The following is a 23463-nucleotide window of genomic DNA, read 5'->3' as shown; positions in this document are numbered from 1 at the left end:
AGCGTTTTTACACTATAATAATATTAAAAACACTCTTATATTATGAGACGAAGGGAGTACTCAGCAAAATATGACAATTGCACGCATTATGAAGAAGAAGAAGAAGAAGAAGAAGAAGAAGAAGAAGAAGAAGAAGAAGAATCACAAAGATAAGGCAAATAGAATCGACACCCTATTTGATGGGGTCCTTTTCCTCCGTGTGCAGCGCATTGCACGCACACCAATCATGATGTGCATCCGTCGACTTACATCAACTAATTCACAGCATCGCGTGCAAGAATTGCACGCGCGCCAATCCCGGAAACCAAATTAACCAACAGTTTGTTGCGTACACGTACGTATATGAAATCACGTAACCAACTGCCCGATCCTACATCGTCGCCACGCCCACGCCGGCGCCCTCGCCAACGTCCGCGACGCCGTTGCCACGGCACCTGCACTGCGGGGACTCCTCGAAGTTGTCCGACGTGAAGGCCTGGGAGAGCGGGCCGACGTAGAACATGAGGTGGTCGGCGTCGGCCATGACCACCTGGTCGATGCCCCAGTTGACGAAGAAGATCTTCACCGAGACGCCCCGGAGGTCCCACAAGCTGCCGCCGGCCACCCTGCCGGAGATCGTCCGCTTGTAGGTAAGCTTGTACCCGCCGTCCACCTCGAACTCGCAATCCTTGTCCATGAACACCTGGAACGCGCCGTCCGACCGCCGGAGCGTGTAGCCGGTGACGCCCACCGGGAGTATTCCCTTTGGGAAGCCAAATTTCTCCAACATCTCGTAGGCGCTCGGCTCCGCGCCGACCGGACCCGCGACGGCCGGCTCGGCAGGGGCGTCGCGGGCGGCGGAGACGGAGAAGACGGCGGTGCCGGCGAGCAGCGTGAATAGGAGGAGTAGGAGGCGGAGTCGCGTGGTGGCCATGATGGCGTGTGGATTTTCCTGGTTGTTTGGGTGTTCTCTTGCCGGCTATTATTTGCCAGGTTTGCTGGTGAGGAGGTAGGGCCGTGTGGGGGTAGATTTGGGTTTAAGTTTGGGCATCCGGAGATGTGTTACATGTGTTGAGGTCGCGTTGCCGTGAGGTTGGGTCCGAGTCTGGCTCTAACTTGGGTTGTAAGTTGACAAGGACCTCATTGCAGCAGGCAAACGTATCAATCATTAGAGCATCTTCAACAGCCGCGTTTCGCGCCGCGCGCTAAAAACTAGTTTGCCGCGCGCCGTTCGTCTGGTTTTGCGCGGCCGCCAGCGCTGGTTCCAACAGCCGCGCTAAAATGCAGCGTGCGCGTCGCTCCAGCAGCGCGCGCGACTCGCCGGGGCATTGCATATATGGCATTTTGGACACAAAATAAATTTGAAACATTCAAAATGCAATGAACATGACATATAAAATTTCACACAAACAAGTTGATGAATAAAAGTTCATGCCCACAAGTTTAAAATCATGCCCACAAGTTCGTCCAATCAAGTTCAAAATGCAAACCAAGTTCAAGACACAAGTGAAAGACACATCAATCCTCGTCCTCGTCTTCGTCCTCATCTTCGGAAGACCATTCTTCCGCCTCCGAAGATGGTCGGAGGAGCTCCGGCGGAGGCGAGGCCAACGCCACTCGGGCTAGGGTTTGCGGCGGCGGCGACGGCGGCGGCAGCGGTGGAGGGGTCGCGGCTATAGGATGGGGTGAGCGGGGTGCCGGCGCGTGTGTCCATGGGTGCAGTTCGCCGGCGCCGGCGCGCGCGGGCGTAGGAGGCGGAGAGGAGAGAGTGCGGTGCGAGCGCTCGAGTGTGCCGCGCGCGGAAGCGGGTGCCCCAAATACACCGCGCGAGATAGCGAATCCGACCGCGCGCCCAACTCCTTATACCGTGTGCGCGATTATTGTGCGCCCGCTGGAGCAACCCGCCGGGTTACGCGCGCTAAAATAACCAAATTTGCGGCGCGGCGCTTGTTTAGCGCGGCTGTTGGAGATGCTCTTAGCTGCGTACCCTTGCAACGCAATTTATTAGACTCCCGAAATCTCTCATGCAAACCAAACCGCCTTAAAACTACAGCTCTGTTTTAAGTATATAGTATCATCTTCCTGTTAACTTGGTAATCGGTGACAACAGAGATGTCACAAGGACGCCATCATACTTCAACAAACAAGGCAAGGACAATAGAGCTCGCTACCCTTGATAGTTGAGTGCTAGCCACCACGTTCCAGGTTTTGTAAACGTTTGATCGGCACACATTATCTAGATTAGGGTTTCGGTTTTACGGTACAATTGTGTGCCCTTAGAGGAGGTCGCTCCGGCTATTTAGAGATTTTTTTGGAAGAAAGGCGCAAGGATGTCCGGCTTTAAACTAATGAAGCCAACACAAATTATAGATTCTTACAAAGTCTTACATCCGGAATAGAAACAACTAGCCAAATAATAAGGCTAGGGGGAAAACATAATGTAACCGCATAAAGGCGAAACCCTACTACAAAATATGTAATCTTAAGAGCATCGAGGCTTCAAGACAGAGCTCCTTAATCTCTTGCAAAAGATTAACCGTCTCTTTTCTTTTGCATGGAGGCATTTAAGGCGGTTTGGTTTGCATGAGAGCACTTTGTTGATTTGAATATGTAATCTTCTGCATGGAGGCATTTAATCTTGCAAAGCACTTCGTTGGCCTCATCATAGTCCTCTTCCCTAGAGGGCACCACTACAGAAAGAAAAGAGGCCATTTAAAAATGTAGTTATCTGGATGAGTAGGCAATTTTCCTTCGATAGCAATTTTCTTGCGGGTGGTCCAAAGTGCCCAATCTAAGGGCGCAAACGAGCGCCAGGCTAATCTAAGGTGTTGGCCTCGTGAGATGGGAAGTGGTGCTAGTTGATCTACCAAGGAATTTGGAGCCTAGTTAGCGCCTAAGCTTTTCCCATGACAGCTTCATAGGAACTTAACTGGGGCATACTCGAAAAGGATGTTGTCGACATTTTCTAGGTTGTCGCAAAAGGCACAACAGTCATTGCCCGGGCCGCTCCATGTCTGATGATTAAATGTTGATGGTAGGCAATCTAACGAACCTTGCCAAAGGAATATGCAGGCTTTTAGCGGAACCCTTGAAGCCCACATGCCTTAGCATATCGCACCCTAGGGCCTTGGTTTAGTTTGGCGTAAAAAGATTTCAATGTGAAGACACCTGGCATCTCCAGGTTCCATTTCCCTAAATCCCATTCTTTGGATAGGAGAAACCTACGAGCTGCCCTTGTAACCCTACCCAAGAAACAAGTTTAGGCCTATGGGAGCTGTGAAAGCACCGAAACTCGGTGGTATTAGATGGTGCTACCCTGGAGATTGCTAGGGTTGTGCGTCGCGTGGAACAGGAGGGACATGCCTGGCGTACTGCAGGACTCATTCGAGGTGATGTAGAGGAGTCTCTATAAAAGTTGAGCAAATGGGGTATGTCCTGAGTAGTTTCTAGTCTCTTGTTCTTGTGTGGAGTGGACTAGATGTGGAGGTGCAACATGTAATTTGTAATTGGACCATCGGTGGAGGGTTTCCTATATCCTTTTCTCTATCTTTAATGAATGATACACATGCTATGCGTGTTCGAGAAAAAAAAAAGCGAGATTGAACATACTGTCAATAAACACATTGCTGACAAGGATCTCAGGGCCAGATTATGATTAAAAAGTTAGGATATCTAGTGTAGAGAGGCTTGTCATCGATCCACTTAGAAAGCCAAAATTTAGTGTCTCTCCCATTCCCGACCTCCAAGCGAATGCTCAGGTTGAAAATCCCTTTGTATTTTTGGATCCCTCTCCAAATTTGGGAGCCCTTAGTCTTAGAAGCTAAGAAAGAAACATCTGGGATGTACTTCCCTTTGAGAATTCGAGCCCACATGTTGTCATCATTCAGGGAAGATTTTCAAATCCACTTGGTTACTAGAGTCAAGTTCATCTTCTTGGGGTTAGTGATACCCAGGTTTCTCTGGACTTTAGGTTTGCAAATGTTTGCCCATCAGACCATATATATTTTCATTTAGCCATGTCCGCTTCCCAGAAAAACCTAGCCCTAACTTTGTCAAATTGCACATGAACACCGTCTCCTAGAATAAAGAGGCCCATTGCTGAGATCAGGATAGTAGATAATCACGGGTTGGAAGAGTTAGTCGTATGCCCTAAGACATGAGTTTCCCTTGCCAAGGGTCTACTCTCTTAACAACTTTACTAACCATGGGATCCCAATTTGACGCCACCAACTGTTTATCCGAGCACGAAAGACCAAGGTATGTAATGGGAAATTCCACTTTCTCATAGTTGAGGAGATTAGCAATATGAACAGTAATGCCTCGTCAACACTTAAAGTGAAAAGCCTCGAGATTACAATGCATGGAATGAAAGCCTCCTAGGTCCCAAGGTGTGACATCTTAAAGAGAATGATATATAGACTACTCATATCAATAAGATGCATCTTCTTTTTCGGGAGCCCATCGAAGAAGAACCTCAAAATTAAGTACGTTTGGCTTGTGAGAGAGTGCACCGGAAAAAAATAGTGTTGGTCTGTGTGTCCAGCCGCAACGACCAGAAACCGATGGGTTTGCCAGGGCGTTACACAAGGCCATCCTTGTAGCAGATGCCAGGGAGCCAGTGGTGTTTGTATCCCACGACCCTTGAGCCGATTGTTCGTTGTTTGGTGCGTTGACATGTCTTGCTTGTAACATGTTTGTGTAGTTCCTAATTATCGACATACATGCATCCATTTGTGCAAGTGCTCTCGGTTTTCTTCTCTGTCGGGCTTGTGACGAAAAAGCAATTCGACAACCTATACTGTGAGGGGTCCTGCCTATTGCCACAGTGCTTTCTGACACTTCAAAATCTCTAAAGGTGGAGGCTGCAGGCCACTTGAGAACTCTAGGACATGTATTGCTGGTGTTCATGTCAGTTCCTTAGACGCTATACCATCACTATTTTATCAATGGAACCAGATCATCGCTCTGAAGAAAACAGTATCATCATCACAACATTCAGAACATTTCAAACCAGGTTAGCATTTTTTATATAACAAGAAAAAGGAGAGAGCAGAACGCATAACTGAACATGTTTAGACATAGACTTGCATCAACCTCTGAAACCAACTGATGTCCATCCCACAATTCACAGCAGAGGCCAAAGTTTCGTAGGACCAGGTAATGTAAGTCTGACTGGTCCTCCCACCATAATATTAGGAACAAAGTAGGAGAATCTGGGCAGGAATATATTACAGGAGAAGCCCCCTCTTTCACATTAACTTGCTAGCATGGGAACCCCAAGTAGCTGCCATCCTTCTCAGCGCTTCAGGCGCAGAGCGTCCTTGAGCAAGATGGCAGAGTCGCTAGACTGACCGGCTCTCCAGACCCTGAAGTCATCGTCGAAGTACCCTTGCATGTTCCAACCATCCAACAGCTCTAGAGAGAAGGGGCCTTGCTCGTCACCAAAAGGATCCCTGTAATGCCACATGCCCGACTGCCTTGTCTTGCGTTGCGCCACATGAATATTCCCAGACTCATCGGCATCCATATCAACAACAACCACGTTTGCACCTTGATCATGCGTCGGATCATCTTCGTCGTCATCAATGTTGATTACTTCGGCTGGGATGCGAGCGGCATTGCCTGCATCAATCATGGTTGGTCAGGTAGAACAGAATGCTAAAATTATATAAGAACCAGCAAAATTAGGAATAAAGCTGGAAAATTGTAATCAAACTCGTGGCCTCATGGGTTCACTAAACTGCTTACATATGTGAACGATGGGAGATGTGCGCAAAATTCAAAACCATTCATTTACAAAACTAGGGTCACATGATGTTTTCTTTTCTCACTGTAGGTCACATATGTTTTACCATAGAAATTCACAGGTGACTTTTAAGTTACTTAATAGTAGCTCAATGGGTAAAACACAGCGCCTCTAAAAAACTCACTACATTTTCCCTCATATATAATAGTAACAAATAAAAGGATGGTAATAAGAGAGAACCTTCAGCACCCTGCTTCTGGACATTTGCTCCCAGTTTATCACCAGCAGCATTCTCTTCACTACCTGCATTGTGAAATATGAACAGTGAAAAGTGGGGTATCTGACAAAGGCCGGTGTCTCAACAGAATGAAAATGCAACAGCAGCTCGACACAGGGAAGGTGGAGGACCAATCCTTCCAAGAGCAATGCAATTATTAGTGAAATGACAGGTAGCATGACCTTACCCTGAGTACTCTGGCTTTGGACATTTGTTCTAGGTGTATCGCCAGCAGCATTGGATTTAGTGTCTGCGTCATTAAAACATGAACAATGAGAAACAGGTAGCTCGGAATGGTCAGTATGTCACTAGAATGAAACTGCAACATCAGCTGGAATAAAGGCTTGAAGAAGACTAATCATCTAATCCTCAGAGGAGTACTCCCTCTGTAAACTAATATGAGACTTTTTAGATCACTAAAGTCGTGATCTAAAAGGTCTTATATTAATTTACAGAGGTAGTACAGCATAACTAGTGAAAGGATATTTGCTCAAAAAAAAACTAGCGAAAGGATGGGCAGTAAGCACAGACCTGCAGTGCCCTGATTTTGAACACACGTTTTCGGTGTATCAGTGTCACCTTCAGTACCTGCATAATGTAATATGAACAATGAAACTGGGAAGGTAACTCAAAGAAGAGAGGGGGAGAGAAAGAGGTGACATGGGGATTCTGTAATATTCTTTTCTTCAAACCAAGGTTAAGTAAAGCTGTTGTTTAGACAAGGAGTTTTCTGAGCCTCGGCTCAAACTATTTAGGGGTATAATTTAGAACAATTATCAATCCAAATTAAAATGACAACCAATGATTGAGATGATGTCAATAGTAACCAAAGAGCCAACTTACTTAACTGAAGATGCATTATTTATTAGAGGGCATATCATACAGAGTAATGGTTACTTATCGACCGCAAATGTGGATAGCACTTATCGATAGTTGCTAAGTTGTCTAATCTACAGGTGCATAAAATGATTGGAATGAATCTTCTAGTGTTCTTTTAGTGGGCATTCTACAATATTAAACTCTACGGTTCACAGCAGAAGAGAATAGCACTAACGGTCTCATGCAGCATTGAACTCCACTACCATTGATATCAAAATAGGCATAGCATTAGAAGTGTAACGTAAGTATTAACTCAAACTAGTCATCCAACATCAAGTATGTAAAACTGAAATACAACGTTACAAAATCCAGATGAATGCAGATAATCATTATATAAGTAAAACCTTTAGAATTTTCTTCTGGACAACTTTTTAAGGATAGGGAAACGGCTCTGCCGTCGTTGGCACCTACACAAAAATCAGGAGTGTTTTACAACCTCTTTGAAAAAAAATACTGCACATCATGTAAGCAAACCTTCAGATTTTTCTTCAGAGCAACTTTTCAGGTAAGCAGCTTCCTCATTGGCACCTGCACAAAAAGTATCAAGTATGTAAAACAGAAATACAACTTTACAAAATCCAGCTGAATGCAGATAATCATTATACAAGTAAAACCTTTAGAATTTTCTTCCGGGCAACTTTCTAAGGAAACAGCTCTGTCCTCACTGGCACCTACAAAAATCAGGAGTGTTTTACAACCTTTCAGAACAATTTACCACACATCATGTAAGCACACCTTTAGTCTTTTCTTCAGAGAAACTTTTCATGTGAGCAGCTTTCTCATTGGCACCTGCACAAAAAGTCAGAATGGTTACCAGCATTTGGAACAATTTAGTGAACACTATGTGAACAATTTAGTGAACGCCACACCTTCTGAGTAACTTTTCAAGCAAACAGCTCTCTCGTCATTGGCACCTACACAAAAAGAAGTTTTACCAACATTCACAACAATTTAGTGCATAGTATCTAATCAAACCTTCAGATTTGTCTTCCGAGCAACTTCTCAAGCAAACAGCTATCTCATTGGCACCTACACAAAAATCAGTGTGTTTTAGCAACATTGACTACAACTTTTAGAGCCTTTTCCAAAAATAATAATTTAGTGTATGGTATTGTAATCAAACCTCTAGGCTTTTCTTTTGAGCAACGTGTCAAACGAACAGCTTTCTCCCCATTGGCACCTACACAAAAACAGTGATTATCTCCTGTTCGTGAATTGTGACTGAATGGATACTCTATCTAAAAGTAAATCTTTAGGTATTTCTTCCGGGTAACTTTTTCAATAAACAACTCACACTCTTGGCACCTATATAAATATCAGAATCTATCAATCAACCATAAAAGTTGAAAGCAAATTACAGAAGCAAACCTTTAGATTCTTCTGAGTATCTTTCCGAGAAAACAGCTCTGTCCCCACTGGCACCTACACAAAATAAGTATTTACCTGCTATTTTAGAACAACTTGAGAAATTCCTGATAAACCGTTGAAATAAGCAACAAAAAAGGTTAAAAAGGAGCAGCTTCAATTGTGATGAAAAGGATTAGAAATCAAAGATCAGTATGACAATGGTCATACAACCACATGTCGCAAGACGAGTAAAAACACGTGCATAACTGATAGAGACCATATAATCTATTGGAGTGGATAGAGGCCATATAATCTATTGGAGTGGATATTTTTGCTAGTGGTAATTGTCCAAAGTAAACCAGCTGTTATACTTGGCATCCATTTCCAAATAGAAACTAGACGACTAGCTCTAAGATGAACAGTAACCTGGCACGAAAATCAATAAATAAAGAAATTTCCCATTCTTAACAAAGTAAGTTGAGTTAGATTGGGGTTCCTGCATGTAACTAACTGCCCTTATGTAGTGGTCTATAAAATGTAGGATGTTACTGAACACACAGTCACACACATAACAGAATTCACTATTTGTCCAGGACAAAGTGTAGCTGTAAAACAACAGAAACACTAGTAGATACAATATCTAGATTTAGTGTCTTTGTACAGGTAATCTATTGGTGGAAACAGTAGTAGAGATACATGCTGTAATAAGTTAACCTAAATATAACAAATGTAAATAACATAAGGAAGCATATATGAGATATAACTGTGCAAATAGAATGGTGAGTTAATCCACCATTTGTTCCCGCAGATCTCTGCAGAAGCTCAATATGACACTAGATTGATTTTAGTAGCCAACGTGGCAGCCCACACAGGTAATAGAGATAGGAGCATCATCACCTTGTAAAGTAGCTGTATTCATCTGAAAAGACTTCTCTGATGCTGCGACTAATAATTCTGTGTCTTTATTATCTTCCAGATCTGGAATAACTCGAGGGACCTCTTCAAGAAGACGTTGTCTTTCGGATGGCGAGCGCAATAGCTGTCTCTTATCAATGTACTCGAGCTTCGTAAAATTTAGTTAAGGATATAACTGTACAAAGTCCACTTGCATGTCCTAAGATAGGTGTATCGTACTGAAGTATAAAAAGGAAACCAAGAACTTTTTTTATTAAAAAGATCATTAAATGAAAGAAAGATATTTATCTGACAAGGATATTCGCAGCGCCAACCTTTTTCATTGGCCAATTCAATTAAATTGTCCAGTCTCTTAAGTTCTTTATCGATCCACTGGAATGGGGAAAGGGCGATTTCGTTAACATTCTAACAGAAAAAAGAATTAATAGGTAAACTTAAAATAGGAGAGTTCAGACTCTAGAATATGTCACTGAAATACTATTTTGAATATAAAATGAGCTAATATCAAATGATGATGCATAAAAAAATGCAGAATGTACCAGACAAATACATAATGTTGGTATAATTTCCTAACAGACTTACATGAGTGACTATATCTCTGTGTACACTTCTCGCTTTTTCCTCAAGCTCAGCCTGTAAAAACCAGCACGTTCATGGAATCAACAATCAAGTAAAAAAGAGACCCAACAAATATCTGTAACATTTTCCAAAACCAGAAAAGAAGGAAACGCAGGAAAGAAATATGTCAAATAACTGGCATCCAAGACTCCAAGCAAATACTGAATACTTGAGTTGGTCTCACTCTCTGATAAGGATATTACACAAATATATAAAAAACATTGCAAGGTGCAACTGGCTAACTGTCACACCAGATTTTGTTTTGAGTTATTTTGCACATTTAACCCTCTTGTCATTAAATGAAGTTGTTGGCCCTGTTTCCCATAAAAACATAACTTGGAACTCCGATTCAAACATCCCAGGCTGTCTAGCACATCCGCAGATATCACAGTTTCACACCCGAGCACTTCAAGGCTGGCAGGGCTTGTCATCTATTTTCCAATGAAGAATGCACTTGTGACAAAGACAATTCAGATACAACACAAACTGTGTATATCTAAGTATCTATGGACATATGATGAGAAATCCGAAATAATTACATGTGAGGCACTGATACCAATACCACTATTTAACTTTACAAATTGCAATATGCTTCATTAGTTACATATCATGTTGGACAAAGAATATAGCCAAGCATCGACAGTTATCTTTTTCCTATAACTTCTAACTTTCTATGCATGTTGAAACAAAAATAATAGTAGTCTGCATTACATCAAATACTATCAGGACAACTGCATTTTGGGACACTAGAAATTGGAAAAGATTAACTTACAACAGTGAGCCTTTTAGAGTTTTCTTTCTGGACGAACAGGCGAAAATCTTCACATTCGTCCTGTTATTATCAACAACAAAAAACTTGAACAACATGTGCAAAGTTTAAGTGCATACATGAAGAAAATAAAATAATAGCAGAAAGAACCTATAGATCATAAGTTTGTTTTGATTCATATTTAATAGTCATCGGTGCCAATCTTCTATCTCTATGAATTGCTTTAGTAGTGTTGGAACATTAAGAAGTGTAATTCTCACAATAAAAAGCGTTATAAATTACCTCCCCAAAATCTTCCTCTGATAACATGGAAATTTTGACTTCAGACCAGCAGCTGGAAACACACAAAAGCATATCTGTAGACATGTCCTTTACCTTGTCCTTTACCTTGTATTCTTCTGAGGATTTCCTAATGCCTGTTGCATATCTCTCATCAGCAAACAATAACTAAATGCGATGTAGCCAAAAGATACAGAATAGAGTATTTATTCACATGCCCTGTGAAATGGAGTTTTATTCCCATGAGTTAAGCTCCTGGTAATGTATGGATTGTAGAATTCATCATTATTTCTTATTTACTCGCTGGAAGACAGTATATTTGAATAGACCTAAACAACATGCACATGAAACTGATACAGTTCTCTATTAGGGGAAGAACACTAAACCAGGCAAATGGAGCATAGAGTAGTAAAACGGAATATAGGGAACGTAAAAGGTTGAATATTACCAGTTACTTGTCCAATCTGGTAGAATGCTTTAGGCTTGTGGTAACTATAGTCTTTGGGGTCATTCTTTACTCTAACAAAACAACCAATAACTTTATTTTCAAATGCCTCAGGCTGCTTTAGCAGATCCACAACTAAGGATTTCTTCAAATATATCAACTTAATGTTGTCACAAACAAGAGAAGCAAAGCATCTCTTGTTTATTTCAGAAGTCCCTTTCGAAGTAGTGAACCCAGAGCCAGAGGTCATGGTCCGAGTTCTCTTTTTCATACATGAATCACTGTTATCCTCAGAACTGGCAAATGTTTCATCCTCAGATGTGTCATTTGCAGCAATATGCCTCTCGAGCAAGCTATATATCTTGTTGTACTTAATCTTTGATTTTCTAAACAATTTCTTGAGTTTCTCATCACATATGACATGCTTTTTCTTATCTTTCTGCGAAAGATCCTTCTGTCGAATGTACTCCTTGACAACTTCAGCAGCACCAAATTGATCTAGAGATTTGGATGTATCTTTGCCTATTGATTCAAGGAATCCAATCAGCTCTTTTGAACCCCAGCCAACATAGACATTCTTCTTTGATTTTGCATGCTTCAGAAAGGGTTTCACTTTATTTGATGTTCCATTTAAATTAGATGGGCAAATTGGCTCAGCATCACCACCATCACTATTGCCCAAGAAATCATCATCTGAGCTGTCCTGTACTTTAGGAAAATTCTCAGAATCTGACATCTGATCCGGGCCATCATTTAAACTAGCATAAGCTTCTTGAAGGTTATCCAATGTTAAGCCCTCTTTCTTTATAATTATCTCCCAGTATTCCTTAAACAAAAATTCAACAGTTGACCTGTCACTGAAATCAACCCTCTCCTAGAAAACAGAGAATCTACCATCAGAACATATGCATATATAGAGTAAAAAGAAACTCGAAGGGCCAAATGCCATCACCAAAGAGTAACTACTAAGTACCATCAGAAATGTGCACATAAGATAAATTTAATGGCAGCAGCATTCTACATGTCAGATGTTACATTCTGCATTAGAGCAATTGCTACAAGGAAATACAATATGCATTATGCAAGGAAACAATATATAGTTAAATACCACAATATATAGTTAAACAACACTGCACAAACTGATGTTTGCTGCAAGCCAACAAATATATCCAGTATAGAAGGTTATCAAAGATAGCCAAATAACAAAAGAAAGGAAACAGTTAAGCCCGTGTTCAATAAAAAAATAAAAACAGTTAATCCCCAATGGTCAAGATCCCCTAGAGTTATCCCTACTCCACCAAGTGGATATCAGCAGATTTTAACCTGTGATTGTTTTCTATGTATTATCAGCACCATGTTAGCCTTCTCTCTCCATCCAAAATCCATGCTCTTGTTACCTATCAACTGTGCTTGGTCCTCAAAAGAGAACTCCCAAGAACACATCGACAACAAAAAGTGCCCAACACTACATAGTTTTGGATCTTCTTTTTTGGTGGTGTTTAGAATTTCCTTCTATCTTTTCACACAAACATGTGACTGGAGAAGAATGACCGCTGGAAAACTTGAATCATTTGTGTAAAGACCATTGCATTTAAAAACATAGCTGTAGATGCCCAGATTTTTAAAGCACCCACATCATCTACTTCTCGACAACGTCTCCTTGGCTGCTGCAACCACTTTCTACTGAGAATATCACCATGCTGGTGGCGGACGGCCCAGGAACTTGAGGCGGTTCAACTGCTAGTTGCGGCGTGCCCCCCCCCCCCCCCAAGTGAGCCCGACGCCCGGTCTGTCACGCTCTGTGCGGGCCGTGGTGGTGGGTTCTCTTCACGGGGCGCCTACGCCCTCTACCACTACGGCGGCGTGGTGCGGCTTCCTTCCTTTGGTCTTCCCGTGCCCCATCGCGAGTTAAGTTCTTCGGGTGGCTGCTCACTCAGTCTCGTGTGCATACGCGGGACGTGCTGCTGCGCAAGACCATCCTCACTGCGGCGGAGGCCGGATGCCCCTGGAGCTCGAGACGGCCGACCACCTCATCTTCGGGTGCCCGTTCGCGGTGCAGTTTTGGCGTAGGATCGGGCTGCCCCCCGCTGCGGGTTCGGTTTGTGCGCTTCATCGCTTTGACGCGTCCCCGGCCGTCGGCACCAACTCTCCTGCGGGCTTCGTCCTGCTATGCTGCTGGCGGCTTTGGAAGCGTCGCAATGCAATTGTTTTCCAGGATGACACGATGTCCCTTGCTGCTACGCTCAAAGCCTGTCGAGATGATGCAGTGCTTTGGCGTGGCCGGATGAAGACCGACGATCAGTCCCACATCGACGTTTGGTTGTCTGTACTTAGATGAGCCGCGAGGCTTGCGGATCCTGAGAGTTGCACTCTGCTCTCGCCCCCTCTTGTAACGACTGAATTCTCTGGTGGCTTTTGCCCCCTTTACGCAATATATACAGGTGGTGGAAGGGCTTCCCTCCGCCCCCCCCCCCCCCCCCCCCCCCCCGGTGAAAATTCAAAAAAAAAAGGCGGGGCAGAGATTTTAGCTACTCCAGATCTAAATGGTTAGAGAAGTTATGACATGGGAAGAAGGCAGGGACGTGATTCAAGCGAACAAAAAGAGTGGCTTTGGTATCTAAACAAAGTGCCAGGATCAATCTGCTGAAATCCACTTGATGAAATTAGGGCAACTCCAAGGGCAAGCCCGCAAGTGTCAAATTTCAGTCCCCGTATGTGCGCGGACAGCAAAGAGTTGAGCCCCATTTGTCCTCCCCTCCAATTATGTTCCCCAATTTTATCCCCCAATTGTCCAACACATGCATATGATGGGTGGGGATGGAGAGAGGAGAGAGAAAAAGGAAAGAAAGAAAGTGGTCCAACATGGGCCGGAGCTGATGTGGCAGACATGTCCGGACAGCCTCATTTCTCCCGCACATATGGGGCAGGTTTGGGGAAGTCCGGACATATGGGGCAGATTTGGGGAAGCCCGTTGGGCAGGCGTTTTGTGTCCGGACAGAATCAGACTGTCCGCCCAGACATATGGGGGAGGTTTGAGGGGTGCCCTTTGAGATGCTCTTAGGGGCCACTCCAAGGGGATCTGCACCTGGCTGGACGGTGGATTGAAATTCTATCAAGGATTGAAGGATATGTACTTAGTTACCCCATCAGAGTCGGTTTGAATATTATTCTCAATCATGATTCCCAGCCTTAGACAGTTAGCGCATAATCCCTTTGTTTGCCTTCTTCCGACTTGGACAAAGTCTGCTTCTCTCAGGCAACCATAACAAACCGATTTAACTGGACAGCAGAGGCACCGATAGTATGAATGCCCTTTGCAGATACAGCATGTGTGCCAACCTGCCACATTTAGCAACCAGTAGGGTCAGTAATAAATAAAAATAATAACATTTGGTGGAATTAAAGACAACTTGGACAGCTGAAACTACTGTTAACAAAAAATCAGGAGCCATGTTTTGTTAGATCCATTAGGAATTCTAAGGTATCGTGTTTTAGCATACTGCTGCGCCATGTCATAGTGTCTGAAGGAACTAGCTAAACAGAGCAATAAAGGTAAGTAAAATTATTTCAGGTTTCACAGAGCAACTTTATTCACCCACATAACCACAAGAGTTCCACAGCAGTGGCAGTTGTAGCAATGGTAAATAAAGTACATGTAGGGATGTAGATACTCACCGCAGATGAAGTCCTCATCTGAATTGAGGAAATCCTCATCCTTTTCCACGCACTTGGGATGGTAAGCCTTGTTGCAGTTCCTGGAAGATACTGATAGGTATTAATATATGCTGTGAAAATGTCTGGGACTCTGGAACAATGCAATGGACTAAAACAATGTTTCCACCCATTTAGCATATACTAAAACCATAGTTAAAAGAGGCACACTTGATTGCGCTTAATGTGCGCATAACTGCGCTTAAGGCTTTGGTCAGAAAAGCGCAAGGGAGTGCCAAAATGCACAATTATTTACAGACTCATGCTAAGAAAAAAATAGACAGCGACGGGCCAAAGGTGATCAGGATTCTGTCCAGGACCAGGTAAACAGGCTGCTGCTTCAGCAGCGCAGTTTGTTGTATCTGTTATCCTATAGGCAGAGAAGGGGCTGGGCCTCATCCCACCACGACTTGCCATTGCACATGTTTTACTGGACATGTCGTCGTACAATGCAGTTGGCTAGGAGAACGCGGATGAACCAACCAACCCAGCAACCAACAGCGTGCCTCACACAAATTCAATCCACACAGCACGAACCCCATCAATTCTGACCCGACGGAACTCCACCTACGAGCCGGTTCTTAGATCATCGACCGGCATTCCGCTTTCTCCTCAGGCTGCGGGGACAGGGCAGGAACGGACAAGAAGACGAGGCCCGGGGCGAGAGCGGCGCGAACCTGTAGTCGCAGAGGCGGAGGTGGCCGCCGTCCTTGCAGACGAAGCAGAAGTCGCCCTCCTCCCCGTCGGGCTCGGGCTCGGTCTCGGTCTCGCCCTCGCTCACCGGCCGCGGCACGCTCCCGCCCGCGCCGCTGCGGGGCCTCGCGGCGGGTTTCTTGGCCTTCCTTTTCCCCATCCCGCGCGCCGACTCCGGGACGGGACGGAGGCGGTCGAAGCCGGCGGGGGGATTAAGGGATCGGGGGCGATCAAGGTGTGGGTGGAGGGAGAATCAAGAAAATATTTGTGGGCGGAGGGGATCTTGGCGATGAGGGCGGCGGAGTGGTGAGTGGAGAGTGGAGACAGAGTGGAGACAGGGGAGGGGGGTTTTAAGCGGGGGGAGGGGCGAGGTTTTCGAGGGGGCAGGGGTCGTGTTGACTGTGACTGCAGTGCGGGTGGGTACACCAGATATGTCTGCTTCCCTTCCCCTCGAAAGGGAAAAGGAGGGGAGATGGTGCGCCCGTAGGCTCCTCTCGACCGTCCGATCTAGCCGGGACGATCTGCGCCGTTGTTTCTTCGCTAGTGTAAGCGGATCGGGTCGGATTGGATAACGCTTCGGCTCATTCTTATTTGTCGGGTTTGAAGCGAATCGAATAATGACCGGATGCCGATTCGGATGCGGGCTATGCCGGACTATGAATTCGGAATGGAAACGGATAAAATATATCAGCCGAATGCACGCGAAGGGACATACTTTTATTTCTATTGGGCAAACAACATGAACAAGAAATTTATCTAGGAAACCATGTTAAGCAGACTGCTCATCTCCATTGGTCATACCATCGGCGACAACGTTGTCCATCTTGTTGGACCACTGGACCATCGAAGAAATGCAACCGGCGACACACAGATGTATGGTGATGCGATGACCACGACTTTGTATGTCGATGATAGTGCTCGCACGAGGACTATGTTATATTTACATGTAATGATTGCAGTTTTTGGTTTAATTAGACATTTTATTGAATAATTCGAATTGATAACCTGGGATAATCTGTAAGAAAAAGTAGCCCGCCAGGTATTAACAATACTATATCTATGGCTGACCAAAATTTGTACATATGTCCATATTTGACGACTTCGTGTCCTTGCATACCATCTTCTAAGAATGAATGTGGATTCGAAGCAAAAATTATATGTATCATATATATTACTCACGCGTGCCATATCTCTCCACCCATAGTATTCTCCTAATCTCGTATGTGCTTCGGCTTTTGGGATCCTTTCACTTTCAAAAGTGGGCCATAGAGTATAACGGCTGAAATTGGAGTTAGGGATGGCAATGGGTAGGGACCGTAGGGTATGGGTGGGTACAACCCCCTTCTGCCCAAATCTATACCCATAAAAACTTTCTATACCCACCCATTTCAATATTCACCGGCACAAATTGATACCCATGCGGCCATGCCCATACCCAACGAGTATCCTATACCAAATGGCTATCCAATTGGTACAATATATAGTGTTTACATTTTGAAAAGGTACAAAAAAGTCTGAAATTCAAGTGATGATGGATTATTAGTCTAGAACCAACACGTCCTCCTCCAGTGGGTGGCCTGTTGCGGGCGACAAGGGAGTACAATAAGCAGTTGATGGAAGCCCGGCACAGTGGGAGATAGTGATGAGAACTGGAGATCACCGATCCGAGAGTTGGATAAGAGTTCCTTGGTGATCAGACGATATTTCATCATTTCGAGGAGTCACATAGGACGTAAGAGGAGTGGTGAGTTCGTGGTTGTAGTCTTATTAGCTATGGCTAGTTTAGGGAATAAGCCATTGAGGGTTGGGCCATAGGACTTGGATGTTGACCCCTGATACGTCTCCAACGTATTTACTTTTCCAAACATTTTTGCTTTTGTTTTGGCCTTTAATTTGCATGATTTGAGTGAAACTAATCCAGACTAACGATGTTTCCATCAGAACTGCCTTGGTGTTGTTTTTGTGTAGAAATAAAACATTCTCGAAATTGGATGACACTTTATGAAGATTTATTTTGGAATGAATGTAAAATACTAGAGCTAATAAGTGCCGGAGGGGGCCACCCTGCGCTCACAAGCCTAGGGGCGCGCCTACCCCCCACCCCCAATGCACTGGGCATGCTTATGAGTCCCCTGGACCTGTTCCTGACCTAATTCCAGCGCTATATAATCTGTCTTCTTGAGGGGAAAAAATCAGAAAGAAAGTTTCATTGCGTTTTACAATACGGAGCCGTCTCCATCTTGATACGCCTCCAATGTATCTATGATTTATGAAGTATTCATGTCATGTTTACAATAATTTTATATGGTTTTGGTATGATTTGAATGGAACTAACCCGAACTGGCGCTATTTTTAGCAGAACTACCATGGTGTTGTTTTTTATGTAGAAATAAAAGTTCTCAGAATGGGCTGAAAAATTATGGTGATTTTTTATGGACCAGAAGAGACCCCCGAAGCTTCGTGGAGGGACCAGAAGAGCTACGAGGATGCGACAAGCCTAGTAGGCGCGCCCTGGGGGTAGGGAGGGCCTACTGAGCTTGTCGCTTCCTCATGGGCACCCTTGACGTGAAACCGACGCCAAAAATTCGTATAAATCTAGAAAACCCTAGAACTTCCGCTCCGCCGCCGCAAGCCTTTGTACTGAAGCGATCTTATCTGTAGCCCTGTCTCGGCACCCTGCCGGAGGGGGAAATCATCACCAGATGCCATCTTCATCATCCCGACGGTCTCCATGATGAGGAGGGACTAGTTCACCCTCGGGGCTGAGGGTATGTACCAGTAGCTATGTGTTTGATCTCTCTCTCGTGTTCTTGATTTGCATGATCTTGATGTACCGCGAGCTTTGTTAATATAGTTGGATCATACGGTGTTTCTCCTCTCTATCTTGTTGTGATGAATTGAGTTTTTACCTTTGAGGTTTTACTATTATTGCATTAAATACTTCTTGGATTTGAGAACACTTGATGTATGTCTTGCATGTGGATACCCGTGATGACAATGGGGTGTTCTATTGATTCACTTGATATATGTTTTGTCAATCAACTTGCGGATTCCCGTGGTGACATTAGAGTAATCTAGGCATAGAGCTTGATGCACGTTTTCGTCGTACTTTCTTCGGTAAAAATTTTGGGGCACTCTTTAAAGTTCTTTGTGTTGGGTTGAATATTATGAATCTGAAGTTGTTTGATGCATATTGTATAATTGACTCACGGATACTTGTGGTGACATTGAAGTATCTAGGTGACATTAGAGTTGATTGATGTGTATCATATGGTGTTATTTTAGTGCGAACTCTAGGGTTCACTACAAAAAAAGACACAGCCGTGACATTTTGGGTCGAACAGAATTTGTTTCTGTCATGCTTATGACACTTCTATGATGATAATTGTGACAAAACCTGGTATCATCATAGATGTGGTGGGCTCCTACTTCTATGATAAAAAATCATGACAGAAAAATGGGCTTTCCGTCCTGGGCGGGCCGGAGACGCAACTGCATGACATTCCTTGGGCCGTCCATGACAGAAAAAACCATGGTAGAAGCGAGGGCGAGGAAAATATCGGGGGAGTTCCCAGTTACGGTGGGTGGTTGGGGGCCGAGCGATGCACGTTTCTCTTGTACACGTACGTACGCGCGTGGGTGCGAGGCGTTGGGCTCTAACTGAACCCGAGTGAGGCGTTCGCCTACTGAACCCGAGCGATTGCACTACAGGCCACGCGTTACTGAATCCGAGCGATCGATCGATGGCTGTTAACTGAATGCGATCGAGCGATTCCTTCTCTACTGCTGCTAACTGAAGCCGATCGATGCTGCCTCTGGACGAACAGTGAGCATTGTTGGGGGTTTTGGATGAACAGTTCCCGGTGGGGGGTTGGATGAACAGGACCCCGTGGTAGTAGAGCTCGTTGCCGCTGGATGAACAGGACCCCGATCGAGCCGGTTGGGGGTGGATGAATAGGACCCCGTGAAGGGCTGGATGAATAGTAGCCGTGGAGGGGTGGTTGAACAGGACCCCGTGGAGAGGGCTGGTTGAACAATAGCCGGTGGAGGAGCGGTGGAGGCTGAATGAACAGGAGCCCGTAGATGAACAGTCACAGGTGGAGGATGGTGGAGGTCGACGCGGTGTTAGGGAACATAGTAATTTTAAAATTTTCCTACGCACACGCAAGATCATGGTGATGCATAGCAACGAGAGGGGAGAGTGTTGTCCACGTACCCTCGTAGACCGAAAGCGGAAGCGTTAGCACAACACGGTTGATGTAGTCGTACGTCTTCACGATCCGACCGATCCAAGTACCGAACGCACGGCACCTCCGAGTTCAGCACACGTTCAGCTCGATGACGTCCCGTGAACTCCGATCCAGCAGAGCTTCACGGGAGAGTTACGTCAGCACGATGACGTGGTGATGGTGATGATGTTGCTACCGACGCAGGGCTTCGCCTAAGCACCGCTACGATATGACCGAGATGGAATATGGTGAAGGGGGACCGCACACGGCTGGGAGAGATCAACTGATCAACTTGTGTGTCTAGAGGTGCCCCCCTGCCCCTGTATATAAAGGAGCAAGGGGGGAGGCCGGCCGGCCCTCTATGGGCGCGCCAGGAGGAGGAGTCCTCCTAGTAGGAGTAGGACTCCCCTTTCCTACTCCTACTAGGAGGAGGAAAGGAAGGAGGAGAAGGAGAAGGAGGAAAGGGGGGCCGCCCCCCTAGTCCAATTCGGTTTGGGCTAGGGGGGCCGCGCGCCCTGCCTCCTCTCTTCCACCACTTGGCCCATGAGGCCCATTACTTCTTCCTCGTATTCCCGTAACTCCCCGGTACCTCCGAAAATACCCGAATCACTCGGAACCTTTCCGATGTCCGAATATAGTCGTCCAATATATCGATCTTTACGTCTCGACCATTTCGAGACTCCTCGTCATGTCCCCGATCTCATCTGAGACTCCAAACTACCTTCGGTACATCAAATCACATAAACTCATAATACAATCGTCACCGAAACTTTAAGCGTGCGGACCCTACGGGTTCGAGAACTATGTAGACATGACCGAGACATGTCTCCAGTCAATAACCAATAGCGAAATCTGGATGCTCATATTGGCTCCCACATATTCTATGAAGATCTTTATCGGTCAGACCGCATAACAACATACGTTGTTCTCTTTGTCATCGGTATGTTACTTACCCGAGATTCGATCGTCAGTATCTCAATACCTAGTTCAATCTCGTTACCGGCAAGTCTCTTTACTCGTTCCGTAATCATCCCACAACTAACTCATTAGTTGCAGTGCTTGCAAGGCTTAAGTGATGTGCATTACCGAGAGGGCCCAGAGATACCTCTCTGACAATCGGAGTGGCAAATCCTAATCTCGAAATACGCCAACCCAACAAGTACTTTCGGAGACACCTGTAGAGCACCTTTATAATCACCCAGTTACGTTGTGACGTTTGGTAGCACACAAAGTGTTCCTCTGGTAAATGGGAGTTGCATAATCTCATAGTCATAGGAACATGTATAAGTCATGAAGAAAGCAATAGCAACAAACTAAACGATCAAGTGCTATGCTAACGGAATGGGTCAAGTCAATCACATCATTCTCCTAATGATGTGATCTCGTTAATCAAATGACAACTCATGTCTATGGTTAGGAAACATAACCATCTTTGATCAACGAGCTAGTCAAGTAGAGGCATACCAGTGACACTCTATTTGTCTATGTATTCACACATGTATTATGTTTCCGGTTAATACAATTCTAGCATGAATAATAAACATTTATCATGATATAAGGAAATAAATAATAACTTTATTATTGCCTCTAGGGCATATTTCCTTCAGTCTCCCACTTGCACTAGAGTCAATAATCTAGTTCACATCGCCATGTGATTTAATACCAATAGTTCACATCACCATGTGATTAACACCCATAGTTCACATCGACATGTGACCAACACGCAAAGGGTTTACTAGAGTCAATAATTTAGTTCACATTGCTATGTGATTAACACCCAAAGAGTACTGAGGTGTGATCATGTTTTGCTTGTGAGAAAAGTTTAGTCAACGGGTCTGCCACATTCAGATCCGTAAGTATTTTGCAAATTTCTATGTCAACAATGCTCTGCACAGAGCTACTCTAGCTAATTGCTCTCACTTTCAATATGTATCTAGATTGAGATTTAGAGTCATCTAGATCAGTGTCAAAATTTGCATCGACGTAACCTTTTACGACGAACCTTTTGTCACTTCCATAATCGAGAAACATATCCTTATTCCACTAAGGATAATTTTGACCAATGTCCAGTGATCTACTCCTAGATCACTATTGTACTCCTTTGCCAAACTCAGGACAGGGTATACAATAGGTCTGGTACACATCATGGCATACTTTATAGAACCTATGGCTGAGGCATAGGGAATGACTTTCATTCTCTCTCTATCTTCTGCCGTGGTCGGGTTTTGAGTCTTACTCAACTTCACACCTTGTAACACAGGCAAGAACTCCTTCTTTGACTGTTCCATTTTGAACTACTTCAAAATCTTGTCAAGGTATGTACTCATTGAAAAACTTATCAAGCGTCTTGATCTATCTCTATAGATCTTGATGCTCAATATGTAAGCAGCTTCATCGAGGTCTTTCTTTGAAAAAACTCCTTTCAAACATTCCTTTATGCTTTGCAGAATAATTCTACATCATCTCAGATCAACAATATGTCATACATATACTTATCAGAAATGCTGTAGTGCTCCCACTCACTTTCTTGTAAATACAGGCTTCACAGCAAGTCTGTATAAAACTATATGCTTTGATCAACTTATCAAAGCGTATATTCCAACTCTGAGATGCTTGCACCAGTCCATAGATGGATCGCTGGAGCTTGCATATTTTGTTAGTACCTTTAGGATCGACAAAACCTTCTGGTTGCATCATATACAACTCTTCTTTAATAAATCCTATTAAGGAATGTAGTTTTGTTTATCCATTTGCCAGATTTCATAAAATGCAGCAATAGCTAACATGATTCGGACAGACTTAAGCATAGATACGAGTGAGAAATTCTCATCGTGGTCAACACCTTGAACTTGTCGAAAACCTTTTTGCGACAATTCTAGCTTTGTAGATAGTAACACTACTATCAGCGTCCGTCTTCCTCTTGAAGATCCATTTAATCTCAATGGCTCGCCGATCTTTGGGCAAGTCAATCAAAGTCCATACTTTGTTCTTATACATGGATCTCATCTCAGATTTCATGGCCTCAAGCCATTTTGCGGAATCTGGGCTCATCATCACTTCCTCATAGTTCGTAGGTTCGTCATGGTCAAGTAACATGACCTCCAGAACGGGATTACCGTACCACTCTGGTGCGGATCTCACTCTGGTTTACCTACGAGGTTCGGTAGTAACTTGATCTGAAGTTACATGATCATCATCATTAGCTTCCTCACTAATTGGTGTAGTAGTCACAGGAAAAGATTTCTGTGATGAACTACTTTCCAATAAGGGAGCAGGTACAGTTACCTCATCAAGTTCTACTTTTCTCCCACTCACTTCTTTCGAGAGAAACTCCTTCTCTAGAAAGGATCCATTCTCAGAAATGAATAACTTGCCTTCGGATCTGTGATAGAAGGTGTACCCAACATTTTCTTTTGGGTATCCTATGAAGACGCACTTCTCCGATTTGGGTTTGAGCTTATCAGGTTGAAACTTTTTCACATAAGCATTGCAACCTCAAACTTTAAGAAACGACATCTTAGGTTTCTTGCCAAACCATAGTTCATATGGTGTCATCTCAACGGATTTAGATGGTGC

At 44.2% G+C, this 23463-nt stretch overlaps 2 protein-coding genes across 10 annotated transcripts; both read right to left on the bottom strand.

Moving 5' to 3' along the window:
- Positions 1 to 18: 18 nt before the first annotated feature.
- On the bottom strand, positions 19 to 994 carry LOC125535497. The gene has a single exon (XM_048698561.1). It carries the CDS (start codon positions 911 to 913, stop codon positions 371 to 373), a length of 543 nt encoding a protein of 180 aa, XP_048554518.1. The 5' UTR covers positions 914 to 994; the 3' UTR covers positions 19 to 370.
- A 4027-nt stretch (positions 995 to 5021) lies between these two features.
- On the bottom strand, positions 5022 to 16017 carry LOC125518868 (uncharacterized protein At5g08430-like). Of its 9 annotated transcripts, none has more exons than XM_048683747.1 (21): positions 15643 to 16017; positions 14930 to 15009; positions 14397 to 14593; positions 11258 to 12128; positions 10813 to 10946; positions 10534 to 10593; positions 9726 to 9776; positions 9445 to 9515; positions 9126 to 9295; positions 8250 to 8324; positions 8005 to 8061; positions 7857 to 7910; positions 7751 to 7795; positions 7617 to 7670; positions 7496 to 7552; positions 7356 to 7409; positions 7226 to 7288; positions 6534 to 6590; positions 6190 to 6252; positions 5966 to 6028; positions 5022 to 5601 (listed from the first exon to the last, which is right to left on the bottom strand). In XM_048683747.1, the coding sequence occupies exons 1-21, from the start codon at positions 15816 to 15818 to the stop codon at positions 5276 to 5278; spliced, it is 2778 nt and encodes a 925-aa protein (XP_048539704.1). In that variant the 5' UTR covers positions 15819 to 16017; the 3' UTR covers positions 5022 to 5275. The 9 variants fall into 9 exon arrangements, with proteins under 9 accessions (XP_048539704.1, XP_048539710.1, XP_048539723.1 ...); XM_048683753.1 differs by having other exon boundaries at positions 8250 to 8303; positions 15643 to 16016; XM_048683766.1 differs by lacking the exon at positions 7226 to 7288.
- Positions 16018 to 23463: the final 7446 nt, after the last annotated feature.

The sequence above is a fragment of the Triticum urartu genome, chromosome 1 (assembly GCF_003073215.2).
Source record: "Triticum urartu cultivar G1812 chromosome 1, Tu2.1, whole genome shotgun sequence".
In the NCBI taxonomy this organism is placed as follows: domain Eukaryota; kingdom Viridiplantae; phylum Streptophyta; class Magnoliopsida; order Poales; family Poaceae; genus Triticum; species Triticum urartu.
This window is presented reverse-complemented; position numbering and strand designations above follow the sequence as displayed.